At 39.8% G+C, this 20,028-nt stretch overlaps 1 protein-coding gene across 1 annotated transcript; it reads right to left on the bottom strand.

Annotated features, from left to right (window-relative positions):
* Window positions 1–1,382: 1,382 nt before the first annotated feature.
* ldlrb (low density lipoprotein receptor b) lies at window positions 1,383–15,668 on the bottom strand. Its single transcript, XM_028599635.1, has 18 exons — window positions 15,422–15,668; window positions 10,883–11,008; window positions 10,117–10,239; window positions 8,839–9,216; window positions 8,396–8,518; window positions 8,095–8,217; window positions 7,697–7,819; window positions 7,419–7,547; window positions 7,109–7,280; window positions 6,682–6,909; window positions 6,448–6,566; window positions 6,177–6,316; window positions 5,591–5,732; window positions 5,324–5,476; window positions 5,032–5,223; window positions 3,271–3,345; window positions 2,973–3,133; window positions 1,383–2,860 (listed from the first exon to the last, which is right to left on the bottom strand). The coding sequence occupies exons 1-18, from the start codon at window positions 15,501–15,503 to the stop codon at window positions 2,822–2,824; spliced, it is 2,628 nt and encodes an 875-aa protein (XP_028455436.1). The 5' UTR covers window positions 15,504–15,668; the 3' UTR covers window positions 1,383–2,821.
* Window positions 15,669–20,028: the final 4,360 nt, after the last annotated feature.

Consider the following 20,028-nt stretch of genomic DNA (forward strand, 5'->3'; position numbering starts at 1 on the left):
TGTTTATTCTGTAAACTAAAGCATGATGAAGTTAGTAAAGTGAACTCTATCCATCTCCATTGTTTGAGCAATAAAATTAAATTTGAAAGTATTAGAACAAGTCCTTTAGAGTTCAGTTTGGGTCATCAGAGCAGAGCTTTTGGAAATGTTGATAATGATCATTTTCTTGAGGTGAAACATTTCCCATATCACGACCTCTAGCAAACAAAATCCTGTTGCTCTAGTCTTTCTCTCATGCATGCACTCACCTAAGCATAGATTTTTTTGTTTTTCTTATTATTACTTAACAGCTTTTCGTAATTACTCTTTATTACTGGTTTCACCTTCCCTTTTTTGTTAGGAGGGTTGTGTCTTGTTGATAACTCACTACCCAGTTTCTCATGATGTTACACCACTGCTTCTTCTGTGACCGCCCTCATTTAACACTGATGCACTGTGGCAGACAGAGCACTGCTGGGGCTGTCATTCTAGAGAGAGGAACCATTATTAAACATGAATTATGGAAGACGTTTATTACATTAGTGAGATGGGTTTGCTGGTTCTGCTGTAATGGGTGTGTCAGGCCATCTTGGGCTATTCAAACAGTAGACTTGTATCTCTCTTTCTTGCATGACTTGTGATGAATTCTACATTAGAGTTTAATTTCTCTTTATCCAATGGGGAAACATGATGAAATGCTAGGTGGAGATTCCAGTCAGGGATTATGAAAAGAAAAGATATAAAGAAACTGGTCAGTTTATGTCATTTAAAATGACATGACCAGAATGAAAACCACCATCTTAATAGCAAAAGAAATAGGGTAGTCATTCTAGATACTTCCCAATGAATAACTTTACAGTGTGCACATTCATCATTGAGCCAAATGACCGTCTCTGTTTCTAGTAATGAAAGAAGGAGCATGGGAGTGTATTCATTTGGAATTGAAATAAAAGTCAAGACACTGTGGATGTGACTAAACTCAGTGTCTTTCTCTTTAAACAAAACCAACAAGTGAAACCAGCAGGTGATTCAAATTAGAAGAAACACATTTTGTTTATGTCGTCTCAGCCACAAGAACATCAAATTACCCATTGTGTACCCATTGTAACAAAGACAAAGGCAGGGAGTCTGATGGTGACACGTGCACTCACCCACTCTTCGTTTGTATTGCGTCGTAGATGGAGAGTGATGGCAACGTTTCCAGGCAACATGACGATAAGAATAATCAGCCTTGTCATTCAGAGCTGAGATCAGTTTATGTCTTGTGTTGTAATATAATTTAATCATCAGGCTTGGATCGGATTATAAGACAGTGTTTTTTCTTACATGCCCCAGTTTAGCTCAGTCATGATTCAACTTTTCCCGATAGTAAAACCGACCCTCATTGAAGAGAAAGACAGGTGTTAAGAGACTTTTTCTTTTATTTAAAAAAAGACCAACACAACCAAAAGCGAAAAAAACAATGTGCGTTAACAAGCAGGAAGTGACGCGCATCAAACCTTGTCCATATATACATTTTGCTGTGACGGTGCTTTGCACACTGTAGTATGTGCCTTAATCTCACAGTGAAAACAAAAAGTCACAGTAACAGAAAATAAATTATGTAATTTATCACTGAAAAAGAAACAAACATGTAAGAAACAAAGAGAGCTTCTTTGTAACATACAGCATACCTGCTGCAGTGACTCATACTGTCGCACACACAAGTTTCTACTAAACATAAGTTAAATAACAGCTTTACAATGTAATGGTTAGACTGGCTTAGCTGGAACAAAAACAATACACAGTGGTAGGTGCTGACATACAGTATCACTGTATTTACAGCCATGACAAAAAAATTAAAAACCTCCCCTTATTTATTTTCATAAATAAATTAAAGAATCTCTCACATATACATTCCTTGATTACAATTTACAAATGTAAAAAGGCAACAACAGAGGAAACTTCAGAGAGGTTTACAAAATATTTACAGAAATTATTTACAGTGTTATGATAAATCAATAATCACCTAAAATCCCTGTTTACTTAACTGTCTTCATTTAAAATAGAAAATTTTTCTTCATTTTGGTTGACTTCAAATAAATCAGCAGCTTTTTCATTTACAATGTAAACCATCTGTTACTCTCCACACTTACAGTAGATATATGGGTCACAAAAGGAAAAAATAAAAATAACATAAGAGTACTTTTTGAGACATTTGAGACATAATGGATGATAAAGACAAATGGCTCTGATATGGGAGCCAAGTGAATGTGTAACTCTTTACGCAGGAGAAGAGAAGGCCGCAGTATAACCATAAAGGCCATAACTGGCTGGGGCTAAAGCTCTAACATAAACTTCCACAGAAACTGGTTTGGAAGGTAATGGGGTCAGTAAGGCATTTATGTACATCCAATAAACTTTGCTAAATTACCAGTATGGATGGAAGGCACACACAAGTGTTAAGACAGTGTAGGTCAGGCTTTTCCAGTTGAACTTGCAGAACTTGTTACTTCTGTTAGGTGTGTATCAACATACTGAGGAATGTGTTGGTGGCAAAGACATATTCAGATGGCTTCAAATGAGTCAAGGCTCTGGCTGCTGAAACCATGCATTAGTCCTTCAGTTTGAAACCATTTTGTGGTCTAACTAAATGGCTTCCTGCAGTTCTGCTGTGTTTTGTCATACTCAAGTTTTCTTCAGTTCTTTCTTCAAATTAGACGGCACAGTGCTGAGGTCAGAAGCATAAGCCATAAAATGAGGATGGAGGGGCTGTTAAGCAGCAGCAGTAGGCCTTTGTTGCTTCATTTTGGATCATAATAAAATCACTTTAAACAAAGCTAGTGTCTTCTTCATCTTTGGGTCACGCAACATCCATATCCTCCATGCTTAGCATTTGCCTCTGCAAAAAGAGTAACATTGAATAAGCAAAGGTGTAAAGCCACATACTTATAGTCTATTTTTAGAGACTATATTAACAATAAAGTGGCTTTAAAGTATCAAAGTGAAGATACCTCAGGGTAAACGTAGCCCTCAGAGCTGTTCCTGCAGATGTGTAGCTCATCCTCTGTGGTTTTCTGGTACACTGGATTGTCAAAGTGGATGGTGTTAGTGTTCTTCAAATGCCAGTTTTTCCAAAGCAACACTGCTCCAAAGATCAGCAGGGACATGACCACTGCAGAGCAAAAGAGGAGTTGAAGGTCACTTGGTGAGATCAGGGAAAGTAGCGAAAATGATTGCAGAATAAACAGTTTGCATGTGTGAGTGAGTATTCGACAGAGAGCCATGAAGAGCTGAAAATGTGGAACTTACGTATTGGCAACACGACGTAGAGAGCAATAGGGTGGGATGAAGGGGCTTCTTTGGGAAAGGCTGCCAATCTGTTACCTGAAAAAACAGAGAATGCATTGTTTTCTTTATATAATTCCTTAAAGTTAGATGAGAAGATCAATGCCATTCTTGTCTGTATGGTAAATACTGTATGAAGCCACTGCCAGAAGATGGTTAGCTTAGCTTAGCAAACAGTGGAGAATCCCGGAAGTCACTGCATCAAGCTAAGAAAATGTCCCACACAAAACCAAAACTTGTCATTGTTACACTCTCAGTGAGACATTACATGTTAATTTGTGAGCTTTAGAGGTGCTGACAGGCTGATATTGTTTGGACAGATAGTTCCCCCCTGTTTTCAGTCTTTAAGCTAACCGGTTGTTGGCTATTTGCCTACTGTACATATATGAGAGTGGCATTAATCCTCTCATATAACTCTTAGCAAGAAAGTGAATAGGCGTATTTGCCAAAATGCTAAAATATTCTTTTATTATTTATTATGTAATGTACAGTAACACTTTAATTTAAAGCAGTTCAATGGTCATTTCACTGGCCCTAAAGTAATCACTTCTGATGCTGCGAAGTGTCGGTTTATGTGAGGAACATAGTTTGTCAACAGTTTAACCACAATTTGAAATCATTATGCTAAGTAAAATAAACTGCAGGTAACCATAACAACAATACGTATGCCTCACAGTACATTGTACCAGTTACCTCACTGGTGAATCCATCAATATATGGATTACCTGGCTACAAACAATCTTCAAATAAGACTACAGCTGTGCTAGCTACTCTTTGAGACTGTACTCAGGTACAGTGATGCTTTGAGCTAAATGCTTAGGTCTCAATGCTAACATTCAACATATACAAAACACATTAGATGTATTTGAAACTGCCTACTACACTAGCAGTATGTAGCCTAATTTGGGCAAAATGTAGCATGTAGTATGCAGCATGCAAACAAAAGCAAAATAGGCAGTACTCCATGCCAAAAATAGTGTAATGATTTGGAAAAACATCTACCTTGCCTACTGTGTCCCACAATGCAAAGTGCTGGAATGGTCACAAGTCATTGTTGAAATAGCAGACAGCAACATGTTTACTTCTGCTTTCTAAAACTGGAAACCTAAGCCTGTCCTAGCATATTGCATAATAAATCGATTTAACAGTTTCAAACTGCACACTATAAAAAACGTTCATCTGGAGTATGTAGTAGGTGGTTTTGAATACAGCGTGTGTCATCGCTCAAGCCACGCCGCTAGCATGGATAAAAAACACATTCAACTCCGCTTCCCTTTTTACCATTGATATGTGGCCAGAGAATAAGGTCGATGAAGCACTCAAATTCTTGAATTTTTGCACATATTTTGTAATCAGCAGTTATCCAGAACCCCTTCCCAGTGGTGTAGGTATACGCAGTATACCTACTAAAAAAGCTACAGGCTTTCCATATACCCACTTAAAAATGCCCAGTGACACACAACAACATGCTTTCCATTATATTTTTTATATATTTTGAATTGTCATCTGTGTTCTTCTTATTCACATAGGCTAAATAAAGGTATTTCCACCGTAAATTGGTGCATAAAATGAAGTCGTTGCTCGATGCTCAAAACTTCCCTGGGGGAGGACACCCAGACCCCCCACTATGATATGGCCTCCCCTCCCCCAAAGGCAGATTCTGGCCAATATATGTATACCCACTACAATACATTACACTACACCACTTCCTGTCCCTTCCTGTACCTTGAGCAGTGGCGGCAGGCTCCTCTGTGCTCTGCTGGCTAGACGAGGTAGTTGTGAGTTTTTTGGTAGCTCTGGCGGTTGTAGTTGTAGTAGTGGTGGGGACAAGCAGCCTGGGTGGAGCAGGCTTTGTGGGAGCTTTGGGCGTGAGCGGTGCACCAGTTTTGTTTTCGGCAGGAGGGGCAACTGAGACTGCTGGAAAAGTAAATATATATATTATATTATATTATATTAATTTCATGATTTGATGTTAAATTTCCGTTTATCTGTAGTGCCATGTGCAGGGGACACCTACCTGTCACACATTTCCTCATGTCAGCTCCCATGGCCATGTGGTCAGGACAGGCGCAGGTGTATTTAGGAGAGTGCTGGTTGACCAGAGGGGCAGGGAGGCACAGAAACTCACATCCTCCATTCATACTGTTACTCTCTCTGCACCAGTTTGTACCTAAAGAGAGAAAGTTGGGTACAAGAAGCATTAGAGATCATTATATGGCCTTAACAGTTTGTTTGTTTGTTTGTTTGTTACGATAGCTCTCAAGGTCGAGTGATGTTTCTGTACCAATTGGCTGCTTGAGGTTGTGGTACACTACGATGTCCTCTGGCTGGGTCAGGTCCTTTGCCAGCTGAGTGATGTCCTTCCCCGTCAGGCGGTTGGCACTAAAAACAGCACTGTTGGTCATGTCTGTCCAAAACACTTTCTCCTGTTTAAAAGAGAAATGCAATAATATCATTTAACAACATTACTTTATTTAATTCATCATTTGCTAGTTTCCAAAAAACACAAATGGATTAATGATATGATTAATAAGCACCATTGATGCAAACTTATAGGGAATGTAGTGCACACTCAGCACTGGCTTTATACTTCTAAACTATTTTAGCAGGATAATGCTCACCACGTATGAACTAGATTAATGACTGACAAATGATAAATGGTAATTTGTGTTTTAAGATTAATAAACCAGGGAGGGATACATTTAATTTCAGTTGAGAATTATATTTATATGATATTTATATGGCAGACCTTCCTTTCCTTTGAATTATTTTGTCATTTGAGGCAGATCATACGTCAGCAGCCTTTTTAAACACTTTTAACCTCCAATGACTTAATTTTCATTAGGAGATACATTGACTTCATCACTAACCTCAAAGACAGTCAGAGCGAGGGGGTGGGAGAGCTTTTCCTCGCTGAAAATGAGGCTGTGTCGTGTCCCCCCGTTCACATCAATGCTGGACAGAGTGTGCATCTTGGAGTCCACCCAGTAGAGACGCTGGTTGACCATGTCTGTCCACAGGGAGCAGGAAACACACAAAGACATATTATAAATATTTGACCGGTTAATATAACTGTGTGCTCATTATGCAGTTTGAGAAGTTATTGGTTTCCAATCAATGCATCCATGACATTCTGCTTACCCAGGGTGAGGCCATTGGGCCACATAATGTTATCTGTTACCAAGGCAATGCGATCCGCTCCATTCAACCCACTCTTCTCTATCTTGGCCTCCTCACCCCAGTCTGTCCAGTACATAAAGCTAAAGAGGACACAGAATAGAAAATTGAGAACAAAAAGCTCCAGTTGATCCAAAATTTAAAAAATACATTTCAGCAATTTTACTAATCTGCACCCTTTCTGAAACTTTCACTTACTTATTTACAGGGTCGACTGTGATGGCTCTTGGCTTCTCCAGGTTATTTGTGATCAGGGTCTTCCTCTTGCTGCCATCTGTCGTTACCACAGAGATAGTCTTCAAAACGCTGTCAGTCCAGTAGATGTTGCCATGGATCCAATCCACCGCAATGCCCTCTGGGGCCTCAATCCCACTGTCAATTACTACAGTGTGGTAAGAGGAGTTACCGGCCACATCTATCTTGGAGCTGTCGGGAAGCAAACAAGGGTAGAAAGTTTCACTTTAGAGACAGATATCGCTTTCAAATCAAATACAGTTATAGATACAGGCTTTCTGGTGCAGCACCTACTGATCAGATCTTACTTAGACCAGAGGTCTCCCCTCTACTACACCATCCTTGACAGAGACACAGAAACAGATCAATAAAGTTTCAGAGTCTTTCTAACCTGTAGATTTTCTTCAGAGATTGGTCAGACCAGAAGATCATCTTGTTAGGCATGTCAATGTCTAAAGCCACCACGTTCTTCAGCTGGGGGATCAGACAGACGTACTCGTTGCGGTCCACCGTCATCGTCCTCACATCGTGTCTATTGGTGAAGTAGAGGGTGGGTATAGTGCCTGGAGGACACAGAAGAGAAAGGAAAAAAAATTCAGATGGCACTACAAACCTTAGGTCATGCAAATCTGTCAGTTGTCAGATGACACTACTCTTGAGTAAGTATACTGAGTAAGGACAGGCTTTCTTTCAAACATTACCTGATTCAGCCTTGCATGTCTTGCTCACAGGGTTGATCTCGTAGCCCTTCTCACAATCACACTTGTAGCTGCCGGGCAGGTTGATGCAGATCTGACTGCAAGTGTCCGGCTCAGCACATTCATCAATGTCTGCAGGTGGAGGAGCAGAAGGTCATTGGGCAAATAAAGTCACGTTTCTAATTCACTGTTTTCTTAAAATACATGTCCATAATCCAAAAATGATCACAGCTGACATCTAAAATAGACTCAATTTGAATTGTCAGACTCCCTCTTCTCACCTTGACAGGTTTTCTTGTCCATCTGCAGGCTGTATCCAGCAGGGCAGGAACAGTTGTAGCCAACCTTCAGGTCGTTGCAGGAATGGGAGCATCCACCATTTCCAGTCAAACACTCATTGTTGTCTGTGGGGACGCAGATACACAGAGCTTAAACAGTATTCATGACAACAATTTTCCTATTGGTAGCTCAAGTCGACAGTGAACTAGCTTGTTCAAACCACAAACTATCTAGGCCACTCAGCCGAGGCTGCTTGGCTAGCTGTTCCAATCATATTTTCCAGACTAATGTGGTTTCACGTTTTCTTTTTCAACAAGCAGCAATGGAGACTGAGTGTATACCCAAACTTTGATACACTTCCTGGTCTGTCGGGTGGATAGTAAAATAAGACCTCACTTACTGCACTCTTTGACAGGTTCATCGGACCAGTCCCTGCAGTCTTTCTGTTTGTTGCACACTTTCTCCATGCTGATACACTCCCCGCTGCGACACTTGAACTCGGTGGGGCCTTCACACAGATTTACTGTGAAGAAGAACAAGAGAGTGAGAATTTATCTATGATTTAATGGTATGAGACTGCTTTGCAAAGACATTACCACTTTTCCATGGGTCTTTAGGAGAATATGTTAGCATCTGTATTTGGGCTGGCACAATATCAGATTTTCACTACACCATTATCGTGGCCAAAATAATTCAGTCACCTATGTGGCAGCCAATCTCATCACTGAGGTCCAAGCAGTCGGGCTCTTTGTCACATTGGCGGCTGCCATGGATACAGGCACCGTTATTACACTGGAACTCATCTGGGCGACAAGTAGGACGACCTAGAAAAAGAAGACAAATGAATAAACACAAGGGAAAGAGATAATGAAATGAGACCGAGAGAAATGGGAAAAGGAATAAAACTACATAGAAAAAGGAGAAAATCCTCGCTGACATGATTTGATGGGATCTTGTGTCAGTATTGATGATACTGAGCATGTGGCCCTGGATGGCAACAAGACATTATGTATGCTCAAGCATGAATATGCTTACACCTGTTAGGCTCAGTTTTCTATTAAAGTAAAAAAACTAAATATGAGTCAAAGATTTATCAGAGGAAAAAGGGTTTGCAGAAGAGAACACTCCATGAAAGCCAACTCACTGCAGTTGACCTCGTCTGATCGATCCTGGCAGTCACTGCCTCCGTCACACCTCCAGCTGCTGTGGATACACTCCCCATTTTCACACTGGAAGTCGTGGACGCCGCAGTGAACAGCTGTCTTAACCGGCTGTCGTCCCACACAGTTCTGAGGCCACTCGTCTGACCCATCGGCACAGTCCTTGTCTCCATCGCAGCGCCACAGGGCCGGCACACACGCTGAGTTGTCACACTGAAAGGAGCGAGAGCTGCAGCTGGGTTTGGGGCAGGAAGCCTCATCTGAGCCGTCTGAACAGTCGTTGTCGCCGTCGCAAACGTAGGTGGGGGATACACACTGGCCGTTGGCGCAGCGAAACTCGCCAGCTCTGCATTGTTTGGCGGCTGTGGTGAGGCAGCAGAGGGAGAATAGAGGTGTTTATGTGATGTTAAGGCTAGAAATGGATCAGATGTGAAAGTCACACCAAAAACAACAGTGGAATTATTTTATTGTTATAATAACCTTATATTTGTTTCCAAATACCAAATTTACAAACATTATCTGTATATCAGGATTTTTTAACATTTGTTTGTGTTTTTATTTTGCTGCAACATGTATTTAATTCTGCAAACATTCCTATCTGCTGCAGTGGGACTATTTTACACCTTATTTCAACTTCCTTATCTCCTCACTTTATTTGTAATTATTTGTCTCAATGCACTTAGTAGTAACTATTCATACATAGTGTATCAATATATATCTATATCTATATTGTATAGTAAATGCTCATAATGTATGGGGCTCAGTCCGTAGGGACTTGGCTTCGTAACCAGAGGGTTGCCTGTTCAAGTCCCTGAACGGACCAAGTACGGGTGTGGACTGGTAGCTGGAGAGCCTGGGCACTGCTGAGGTACCCTTAAGCAATGCACCGCACCCCCAACTGCTCGGGGAACCTTTAATGGGTAACCTGCATGTATTGGGTCCCGTTTATGCATTTTTGCCTGTGTGTAATGTAACAACAGAGTGTAAAAATGTAATTTCCAAATCATCATCATTAAAAGTATGTATTCTTCTTCTTTACTTATCTACACGATGTATCTGTTATTGTACTTTGTTTTGCTGCTGTGACACTTCCATGATCAATAAAGTGTATCTTATCTTAATTTAACTATATTCTTTATAGGACACTGTACTTCTGTAAGCAAAATCAGGAAGACAATTTTTTTTGGGGCTATTAAGTTTTTATTGTTTGTGATATTTAAGTATGTTATAAAAAGGGTGAAATAATTATATATAAAACTTACTGCAGTTTTTCTCATCAGCTCCGTTGTCACATTCAGCTTTGCCGTCACAGTGCCAGCCTCCTGGTATACACTGGTTGGTGGGAGCGCCGCAGTTGTACTCTGACTGCAGACACGTTTTGGTTGCTGAGGACAGAAACAGGAAGTATGACTGAAAGGATCTCACGTATTAACAAATAGTTAACTGTGCATACAGTTAAAATATATTGTAAAACTGAAATATCTTTTACTTAATAAATCATTTACAGTTGCGCCATTGTTGTGTTTCTGCTTTACACGATTTTATGTTATGAGCAGGTCAAGAAAATGGTTTCTGTGCTTGATTTTTTTCACATTTTGTATTAATAAGTGTAACAATTAGTTGATTCATCTTTTAGTAAATTGACATTTGTTTTTAATGAAATCAATTGACTATTCTGAATTGTTTATTAAATTAAATTAATATTAAAATTCCCATGACCAGCATCTCAAATGTACATTTGTGATGCTTTTCTTTGTCATATAGCAAATTAAAAGTCTTTTTTTGAATTGTTGGTCAGATAAAACAAGCAATTCAAATCAGACGTCTCCTTGGGCTCTGGGAAATTATAGGCATTATTACTACCATTATATATTATTATAGTCTAAACGATCGATTAAGAAAATCAAGGGCAGGTTAATGGATAGTGAAAATAACCACTTTTTCAGTCCTATTCACACGTATTACATTTTTTTTTTTTTTTTTCAAGGTAGATGAAAGTCACACATCTTCAATAATAAAATAACTTACTGCATGTTGCAGGCAGTTCATCAGTTCCATCACCACAGTCGTCAGTTCCATCACAAATCCACCTCCTGGTAATGCACCTCCCATTTCCACACTTGAACTGAGTGGAGCTGCATGTGACGGCTGCATCTGTAAGCAATAAAAAATGAGTTCAATGTGACTGAAAAACGGGTTTCATTGTGAGGTTAATATTTAACTGAAAATTACACACAGGAAAAAAAAAGTTACTATTGAAGGCCACTGACATTCAGATAACTGGGAAAACCACACCTACTATTTGCTTAACTTGGAGGAAAATTCCAAATTAAGATAACAACACTGACTAATAAGACTATAATGTGAAGTATCTGGCTCTTACTTTGCGGGAAAACAAAATTAGTAATCTCCTTTATCTTTATTCCCCCATGACACACACACGCACACGCACACGCACACGTATACGCACACGCACACACTAAATACTTTTGGACATAAAAGTCCATATTAAATAAGAGATAGATAGAAAAGAAAAGAAATAAGAGGAAGAGACAGATTTAAAAATCTTTATTAGATATACAAAATATTTGTTTCATTTGATGTTTTCTGCTTTTGTAGGAATCTCCACTCATCACGCATCTTATCTTCTCCTACAGGTGTTCACTCAGATGTAGCAACCATTCATGCCATTGCAATGTAAAGCAGGTTAAACCCGACCACACGCCTTGGGTGGTTTGACACATTTCCGGTAGGCAACAGGGCTCAAACGCCTCTTTTTGTCACGTCAGTGGCAGTAGCTTCACTACTCAGCTTGAAATTTCAAAAGTGGTACGACCTTATATTAATCACGGTTTATTTTGGCAGATGTCTTGCCCCGAGATGATCACACCTCAATGAACCCGCCAGTCAAAGCAAAGAGGGCCTCAATATCAAGGCACATGTGAAATCAACAAAGACCATTCACAATCAAGTGTGTGCCATCCTCCATCACCTCTGCAATGCCAGTCTCTCCTGTGACCTGGAGGCTGGGGACATGAAAGACTATGCCTTTAAGACAATAGCATGGGAGGAGTTGAACAATCACACCACCAGTTGCTGATTGGTCCCAGAGTGACATTCCTCACAACAGCATCTCCACGGTGACCCACAGTCAAGAGGCGTAGACTAAATACAAGGAAGTCCCCTGAGTGTGTCAATGAGTGATGATAGGTAAAAAAGGCACAGTAAAGGTCTGATGGAGTAATGATGATTCAGGAAATTGTGAAATAAGAAGAGGATGCTTTCTCAATACTGGGCTTGCAACTGAGAGTCACATCCCTCCTACTTTGAAAATTTAAAAACTGAAGTGAGAAATTGACTGAAACTCAACTTTGGTTATACTTGGAAACATCAAACTAAAATATCTGTCCTTGAAATTTCTCAACAACCGTTGATCCAATCAACTTCAGACCTGACTGGTGTATTGCGGAGGAGTGTGAAGTTCTTTGGATAAGCAGTTCTCGAGAAAGCTGCAAGCAGCAATACCAGAGGCCAAGCAAAACCAAGCCAAAACAAACCGACAAGTACGTTTTGAACGGGCACTGCAGTAGTTAAGTTGATTCTGGGCTTCACTGATTAGGAGAAAACGTTGGCTGAGCTTGAAAGGCTCTTCCTGTGTACCCCATGCGCTCACTCTTTCAGGGAAACCACAAACACGCACATGTGTGCATTCCAGGAATACAGTTTTGAAAGCATGCTCCAGCTGTTCCTGAAGATATGCGGTAACACACAAAAAATTCTCTGCAAACCTCGCTCACTTTCCCTTTATGAGAATCGTTCATTCATTCCGGTGCAGGAGAGGAAGCAAAAGTAACTGACCTACAAACTCCCGACCTCGTCTCTGGGGGTGGAGACTGTGATCAGTATTTAGGCCCGTGTTTTCATTTTCTACTGCTAAGCTTCCCTGCTTCCACATATGAGTCACAAGCCTCCCATGAATAGTGTTCAGCAAGAGGAGATTTCCTTTAATTCTTTACAGGAAGTCTTTTCTGTGGTGAAAAGTTCAAGTTTAGTATGGCTCATGAAGAAGCTATTAGTTATTCACTATTTTTAAATCCCCAATATTTATTTAAGATCTACTTCAAATGTTATTTAGTAATCCCATGTAGCATATTAAAAGTGTTGTTGAGCATATTTTGTCTCTATGGATATTCTGAAAATGTAACTGGTTAACCTAGGCCATAGTCGTATTTCCTTTCATATCCAAAAATATGCAAACCTGTCACGCACAGCTGAAAAAGCCGAGTTCAAAAAGTACTGCAACTGCATCTTAATTAAAACAGTGGAACAAGCTGCTGTACTTCTTACTGTACGCTTCTTACATTTACAGCTACAGACAGAGAACTGACTACAATACTGCAAATTTCAGTAAACAGACCTGTTGGAACAGTATCTCAAGCAGAGTGCATCAATTGCTTCTGCAGAGAAGCTGAATCTTTCAGATGCTATTTATATCCACAGTGTGACCCTGACAACCAGCAAACCACCAAGTCATAACACCACCATGTAAGGCCATTCGAGTACCACCTCAAACACACACCAGACTCTAATTCATATCAGCTCTAATTCACTTCAAAATGTATGAAAACTCATACATTGTTTGACAGCAGAAACTGGTTGAACTACTGGCAGATACTCACAAGAGGTTAGACAAGTCGTCATCACAACGCTGCATGACAACAATCCCCCTTTGTGACCGCATGAGACTTTGTCCACTAACAATGCATTCCTGTCTTTTGTGGCACATACATGTAGTACGCATACACTAAAATCCTGCACATCAGGGTGTGTTCATTGACCCCAACGTGCACCTAGCAGTTAATAAATAACCAGGATGCATGTGCATCAGAAGACACTTCAGTCCGTACTGGCTTAATAATCTATAGCTGCACTATATTGAGATGAATTTACTGAGGTAATGGCTTAATATTATTATAGCCTAAGTATTGTGGTTAAATTAAGTTTGATTCATCAGGTGTATCAAACTGCTGCACATTTCTTCTGTAACTTTCACTTGATATCAGTTTCTTATTCCTGCAGATTTCAGGGAATGGGCAACACCAGGCCTTGATTGTAAAGTATGATGCTCCAGAGGTGTTTCTAAATGATTGATGGATAAAGTGTTGTCTCTGTGAGTCTAAAAGTTTAGTCTCCTAGAAATCTGCTTCTTATAACCTCTTCTTTAATACAGACAGTAGACGGCTATGCCTCATTTCAGGAGTATGCTAAACACAAAGTGAATACATTAAAACAAACCCGATCCTGACCTTTAAACAAATGAAAAGAATGTGCACATGAATATTCCCCTCTAAAAACACACACACACACACACACATGCACGCATACACGCACGCCACTAGATCTGATGACTGGAAGTCAGTTCCATGAACTGGAGAAAAAAATATTACATTTTAATCAGAAAAGTTTTTGAAGGAGAGTTGAGATTATCGGAGATTACTAGCAGAATGGGCCTTTAAGGCATATTTTTGGCTTTAAAGGGCATTAGGTTCACTTCTTCACTAATCATGTTATTTGTATGAAAATAAATAAAAATCTATTTATGGCCAAACTCTGTGGGACTAAAATTAAAGAGGCTTTTCATATTTTATTATTTATTTTTATAGTGTCAGTGAAGTATTATTATTTTATATATAACTCACCACTTCTTAATATGATTCGTATGTTATAGCAGATTATACTCCTCAGAGAAGCCAACACAGAGCACATCTAAAGCATATTTTTTTATTTGGCTCTCTCTTGATATTGTATCTGTTATTCTCTCTCTTAAACAGGGTTGTACCTACACTCAAAACCTAAAAATGCTTATTTTTATATTGTCTTTTATTTATCTTTTATCTCCCCCAGTAAAACACCTTGTGATCTCTGTGTCCAAGTACCATATCAATAAAGTTTGCTTGCTGATAAAGCTATTTTTCTTTTCTTTTTTGCTTCAGAGTGGTGTCTAATAAGTCGGCTGTGGACATTTATGTACAGTATGACGCTCAAAATATTATTAATTAATTCACAGTAATCCATATAGCCTTAGTAAAACCTTTGGACGCTATTTTCTCTGGCATGACGTGGTATATTACTGTCTAGGGATAAATAAACACACACACACACACACACATCTTAGCTTTGGATACACTTGTATAGCTAAGAGGAAATTCAGATTTTCCCAGCATCTAATCTCCTCCAGCGTGCTGCAGAGGATGCATAAACGCTGGTGTTTTAGCCGCACCCTTTCTCTTTGACAACCGCCTGTTTCTGCGTTTGTTCCGCCCACCTGAAACTTGAAACGGACCGGCAGCACGGAAGGACGTGATTGGCTTTTTAGTTGCATTCTAGGACGATACGAACCAATCAAAGCGCGGTGCGTACATTTCATTCATTCTACATTGTAAACTACACTGTTGTTATCGCATACACTATGTAATATCCGTGTCCTTATTGTAGGCCTATATTGATTCGTGGAATATGGTTGATATTTAGTAAGAAAGGTACTTGCCAGGAAATCACATTTCTTACCTGCTTGAGGCGAACAATGAATCAGCATCAACAGACAGCAACATATGGACAGCCCGGTGAGTCCCTTCCACATCCCAAACATGTCCTGTCCTCCTTATTTGTCTTTACTTGACAGCTAAAGAAGAGCCAGATATGGAGTTCACCACAGGATCTGTGCGTAAAAAGGCTCTGGATCAGATGGAGAGGGTAGAGAGCAGAGTCACGCCGCGGCTGTGCGTAACAGGCGAGTGCCAGCAAAATAGTTAGAAGTCCTAGTCACATCTGACGATTTTCTATGATGACACGAGGGCGGTGCTAGAGCAGTGGTGTGATGTTTAAAATTAGACGTGAGCACCGCCGGGGGGAGGAGCCACAGTGTTGCTGTATCACCGTGTGTGTGTGTGCGTGTGTGTGTAATATGTCGGCCTCCCATCACCCGTTCATCCACCCATCTATTCCTCCCAAAACGGAATTTCCAGTATGTCCGAGAGGAAGGAGATGTACTGTGCATGTGTGTGTGTGTGTGTGTGTGTGTGTGTGTGTGTGTGTAAGAGGGAGAATGAAAGGAAAAGGGGGAAAAAACGGACTGACAGAATTGACAAAGGCATGTTATAGATATTTAGCAGTCTCTCTAAGAAGAAGCAACTTTTAAAATTTTACAAACGCAACAAAATATCATAAGACTACAACCACACCAAGTCAGGACCACTGTAATGATGTAACATTAGAAAAGGCAGAAGAAAGATAAAATGACACAATAATTTAGCTAATAAATAAATACATACATACATTCTCTCTCTCTCTCTCTCTCTCTCTCTCTCTCTCTCTCTCTCTCTCTCTCTCTCTCTCTCTCTTTCTCTCTATCTATTAGGTAATGGTAAAGTTGTAGTGATGCCTGTAATGCCATGATGAAGGTTTCCAGCTTTCAGGTAAATGTAGGCCTAGCTGTATTTGGCATGTGTCACTTTGAAGCTGTGTTTGTTTGCTGTAATCTTTCCTCCTGTTGAAATTGAGCATTAAGACAACCCCTCATTTATTCAATGTCCACAACACAGTCCTCGTTGTGTGCAAATATGTATTCCAAAGTTTATCAGAAGCTAACATGATGCTTCTGCGGTCCGTGTTAGAGATATCAAGTGGGTATGTTTCAAAGTTTTAGGCTACTGTCTTTCTAGTTAGCTCCTACAAATCTAAACTTTGGAACGAGAACTGTGGATGTTTTGTTTTTGTCCCTAGATCATCACTTACATTATAAGTGGAGAAGAGATGTTCAGCTCGGGGTGGATGGTTGTGTAAAACAAACACGCGATTTTTACCCAGGAGACCCGTGTAGTGTCCCGTGCCTGTGCTCAGGGGTAATTAAAGCGGGTTGTCATCAACCGCATGATGGGCGCTTTGATCCCGGGCTCCTCCGGCCGCACGTCAAAAAGTCTTCTAGAGCAAGACACACTAAACCCCAAGTTGTTCCCCGGACGCTACTATGTGTGCTATGAAGCCTACTGTAGCCTACTATTGTATGATATGAGAAGAATGAAAGTCTAAGCCTGAAAGTCATCATACATCAGTGAAGTAGGCCTGTAGTATTCAAATGTTAATATATATCCACAGTCACATTGTGTTCCTTCTCAAAGGCAAACAGAACATTTGCAAAACAAAATAGCCCCATTAGTAATGATGCAAAATGTCTTGGAGAGATGATAACCTGTACTGTAATATTGTATAATGTAGCATTTCCAAAGAAGTGATACTGGGAGAAAATGCTCTATCAGTTCATTCTGCTCATGTAGCGCTCAAAAGACAAAATTAAGAATCCAATTCCACAGTGTCTCAGAAAAGCAATTCAGAGTTCCCCCCACGTCTTTCTTAATGCATCAGACTGTTTTACAGAGTTCAGTGTGGATTCCGATACTAGTGTGTGTGTGTGTGTGTGTGTGTGTGTGTGTGTGTGTGTGTGTGTTAAGAGGGGGAAGACCTTAGCCTTGCTCCTGGTAGAAGCAGGGAGCTGGTATTCCAGGAATGTCGAAAAAGCGGTTGGATTATAATTTCTGCTACGCCCACCACCATCACTACACACACTATTAACACACCCACAGAGAGGCACGCTGAAAGTGTGATGTGTAGGCCTACAGGTATGTATATGCATGCACACTAGGCCTACATTTTTCAGCTGTACATGATTTAGTAAAACATCAACTTCACTGACTTCCGGAAAACAAGTGAGTCATACTAAAAGACTACATCATGTGTAAAACTCCCCTCCATCTGAGATCCCTACAAAGAGACAGTATGTCCTTCTCACTGCAGTTATTTTTTAGTTGTCATAAAGCACACGTGTTACTAATAACATTAATGAGGGCTCTGTTCTAAGTGTCCCAGTAAGTCATGACAGTGCGACAGTGAGCCAGGATGCCATCACTTATTTCATTATTTAAACCTGTGTTTTTTCATGTCAAATTGTCTTCTGTGAAAAAGGTCTGTTGTATTATCTCTAACCACCAAGTTTAAAACAAAGATGTTGTTTTTATTTATTTTCCCCAGAAAAATTGACATTTCGGAGACACAATTTCACCTGAGAGCAGCAATATGGTTTTACGATATTGGCCATGAATCCTAAAGTTATTTGGTAAAGACGGCATAAACGCAAAATGTGCATGCAAGCAAATACAAAATACAAAAATCTTTTTAACGTTAATTTTATTCCTCTGCACATGTAAACTGCTGCTGGATGTGGGACAATTTATACGTATCTAACACCAACAGTGTCAGCAGTGCAGAAAACACAAGTCAATGAGTTACATGAGTACTACATAAATCCATGCTAGTCTCCATAAATTCATCCAGGCAGGCCTTCATAGGCCCTTGACTTCTAATTATACACTTGATGTCAACATTTGTCTCTATACCAAACAGAGAACAAGACACAGAGTATATACTGTATACACTACTTTATCTAATACTGTCTGTGTCTGCTTATTATGTGTATGTTTTCTGTCCTTCACTATCATTGAAAGTCATGTGCAGTGTCTCATGACCAACAGATTTGATAACTCTATACACACAAACAAAAACACACACTTTTTTGGGGGAAGTAAATGCTTGTGCTGTGTGTCGTTTTTATAACCCTCTCTGGGTCTTACAGTCCTTCAGGCCTTTTTACGTGTACGTCTTAACATTTGTATTTCAAAGTATGTGCATCATGAAATAATAAAACTTAAAAAAAAAAACATATAAACAGCTAAACCAGCTTCTTTCCCTCTTAAAAGTTTACCTGCACTCATCTCTCCTGCCTACAAATACAGCGAAACAATGACTTCCTTAAAAAGTTCCTTTATTGAACCTATAAACTTTGGTTTTTTGATTTATTGCTGAAACACAGAAGTATAAGGGTCACTATGAAGCTAGTAAAGGGCATTCCATGGACTTGTTTGAACACTAAAAAAGATGTGTGTGTGTGTGTGTGTGTGTGTGTGTATATATATATATACACACACACATACTGTATATATGAGTGTATATGTGTTCTGTTAATCTGATTTCAAGGGTTTCAATGTGTCCCAACTTGTTTCTACTTGAATTGTGTTGTATTTCCACTATATCTTTGTATATATGTGTGTTTTATGCTTGTATACATATGTTTTCATCTTTGTGAAGCACTTTGGTGCAAATTTGTTTGCTTTTAAAGTGCTATATAAATAAAATAAACTTAAACTTCAACTAAAAAAGACAGTTGGGTGGTGATGGCGCAGTGGATATGACACATGACTTTGGTGTGAGAGACCAGGGTTCAATTCCCAATGTGATACCTCAACCAATGTGTCCCTGAGCAAAACAATTAACCCATAGTTGCTCCAGAGGTGTGCAACTTCTGACACATATGTATATATAGCAATTGTAAGTTGCTTTGGATAAAAGTGTCAGCAAAATGACATGTAATGTAATTAAAAGTTACTCCTTTACATTCAGTTTGGTAATCCGTGTAGAGCTTTTAGACAGTTGTCCACCTTATCAGTAAAGCACAGGGTATTATAGACTGTACGTGTGAACCCCAAAACTACATATTTTTACATCTCCAGAAATGTTTTAGTAAAACCCTGATTCTGATTCTACTGCTGCCTCTGTTTGTGGGGACTTCGGGGGCTGCCCCCCGTCCCCGCCAACAGATGTTAACAGCTGGTTTTGAGTTGAAGTGATCCAGGAGTTCCTAGAACCCCCCTTCACTGTTAGAAGCAAACACTTCGACCCCCAACACAGACCTCACTGTCAAGTTTCTTTTTAAAACCACACACAGCACATCCAAACGTGCCAAGTTCCCTTCTCCTAACGGACACTGTACATTCAACATGTTTGTCTCAGTGCCAGCCAACCCGCTTACAAAATAAACAAAAATATGAGGGGATGTTTATACCATCTGGATAAAGAGCTTCTGTATTCATTTATTTGCATGACCTTACTGAGAAGTGACTTACTGAGAAGTTTAATGTTGATTTTATATTTCTTGTTATGTTGGAGGCCATGTTGGAAATAAGGTCAAGTTGGGCCAAAACAACATCTAAATTCCCAGGAAGTGATTTTACATCGCAGTGTCTAACTTTTCCTTTGTGAAAAGCTTAAAATTCAAGGACAGTTTT

The sequence above is a fragment of the Perca flavescens genome, chromosome 2 (genome assembly GCF_004354835.1).
Source record: "Perca flavescens isolate YP-PL-M2 chromosome 2, PFLA_1.0, whole genome shotgun sequence".
In the NCBI taxonomy this organism is placed as follows: domain Eukaryota; kingdom Metazoa; phylum Chordata; class Actinopteri; order Perciformes; family Percidae; genus Perca; species Perca flavescens.

Bases quoted from the DNA above. Each gene is read 5' to 3' on its own strand.
- ldlrb (XM_028599635.1), bottom strand. From the start codon at position 15,503: ATGTTTGGGATGTGGAAGGGACTCACCGGGCTGTCCATATGTTGCTGT. The intron at 7,820-8,094 runs GTAAGTGAGGTC...GCGTCCCCACAG, and splicing joins TGAACCTGTCAAAGAGTGCA to ACAACAATGAGTGTTTGACT. The intron at 5,224-5,323 runs GTAGGTGTCCCC...TTACTTTTCCAG, and splicing joins CATGAGGAAATGTGTGACAG to CAGTCTCAGTTGCCCCTCCT.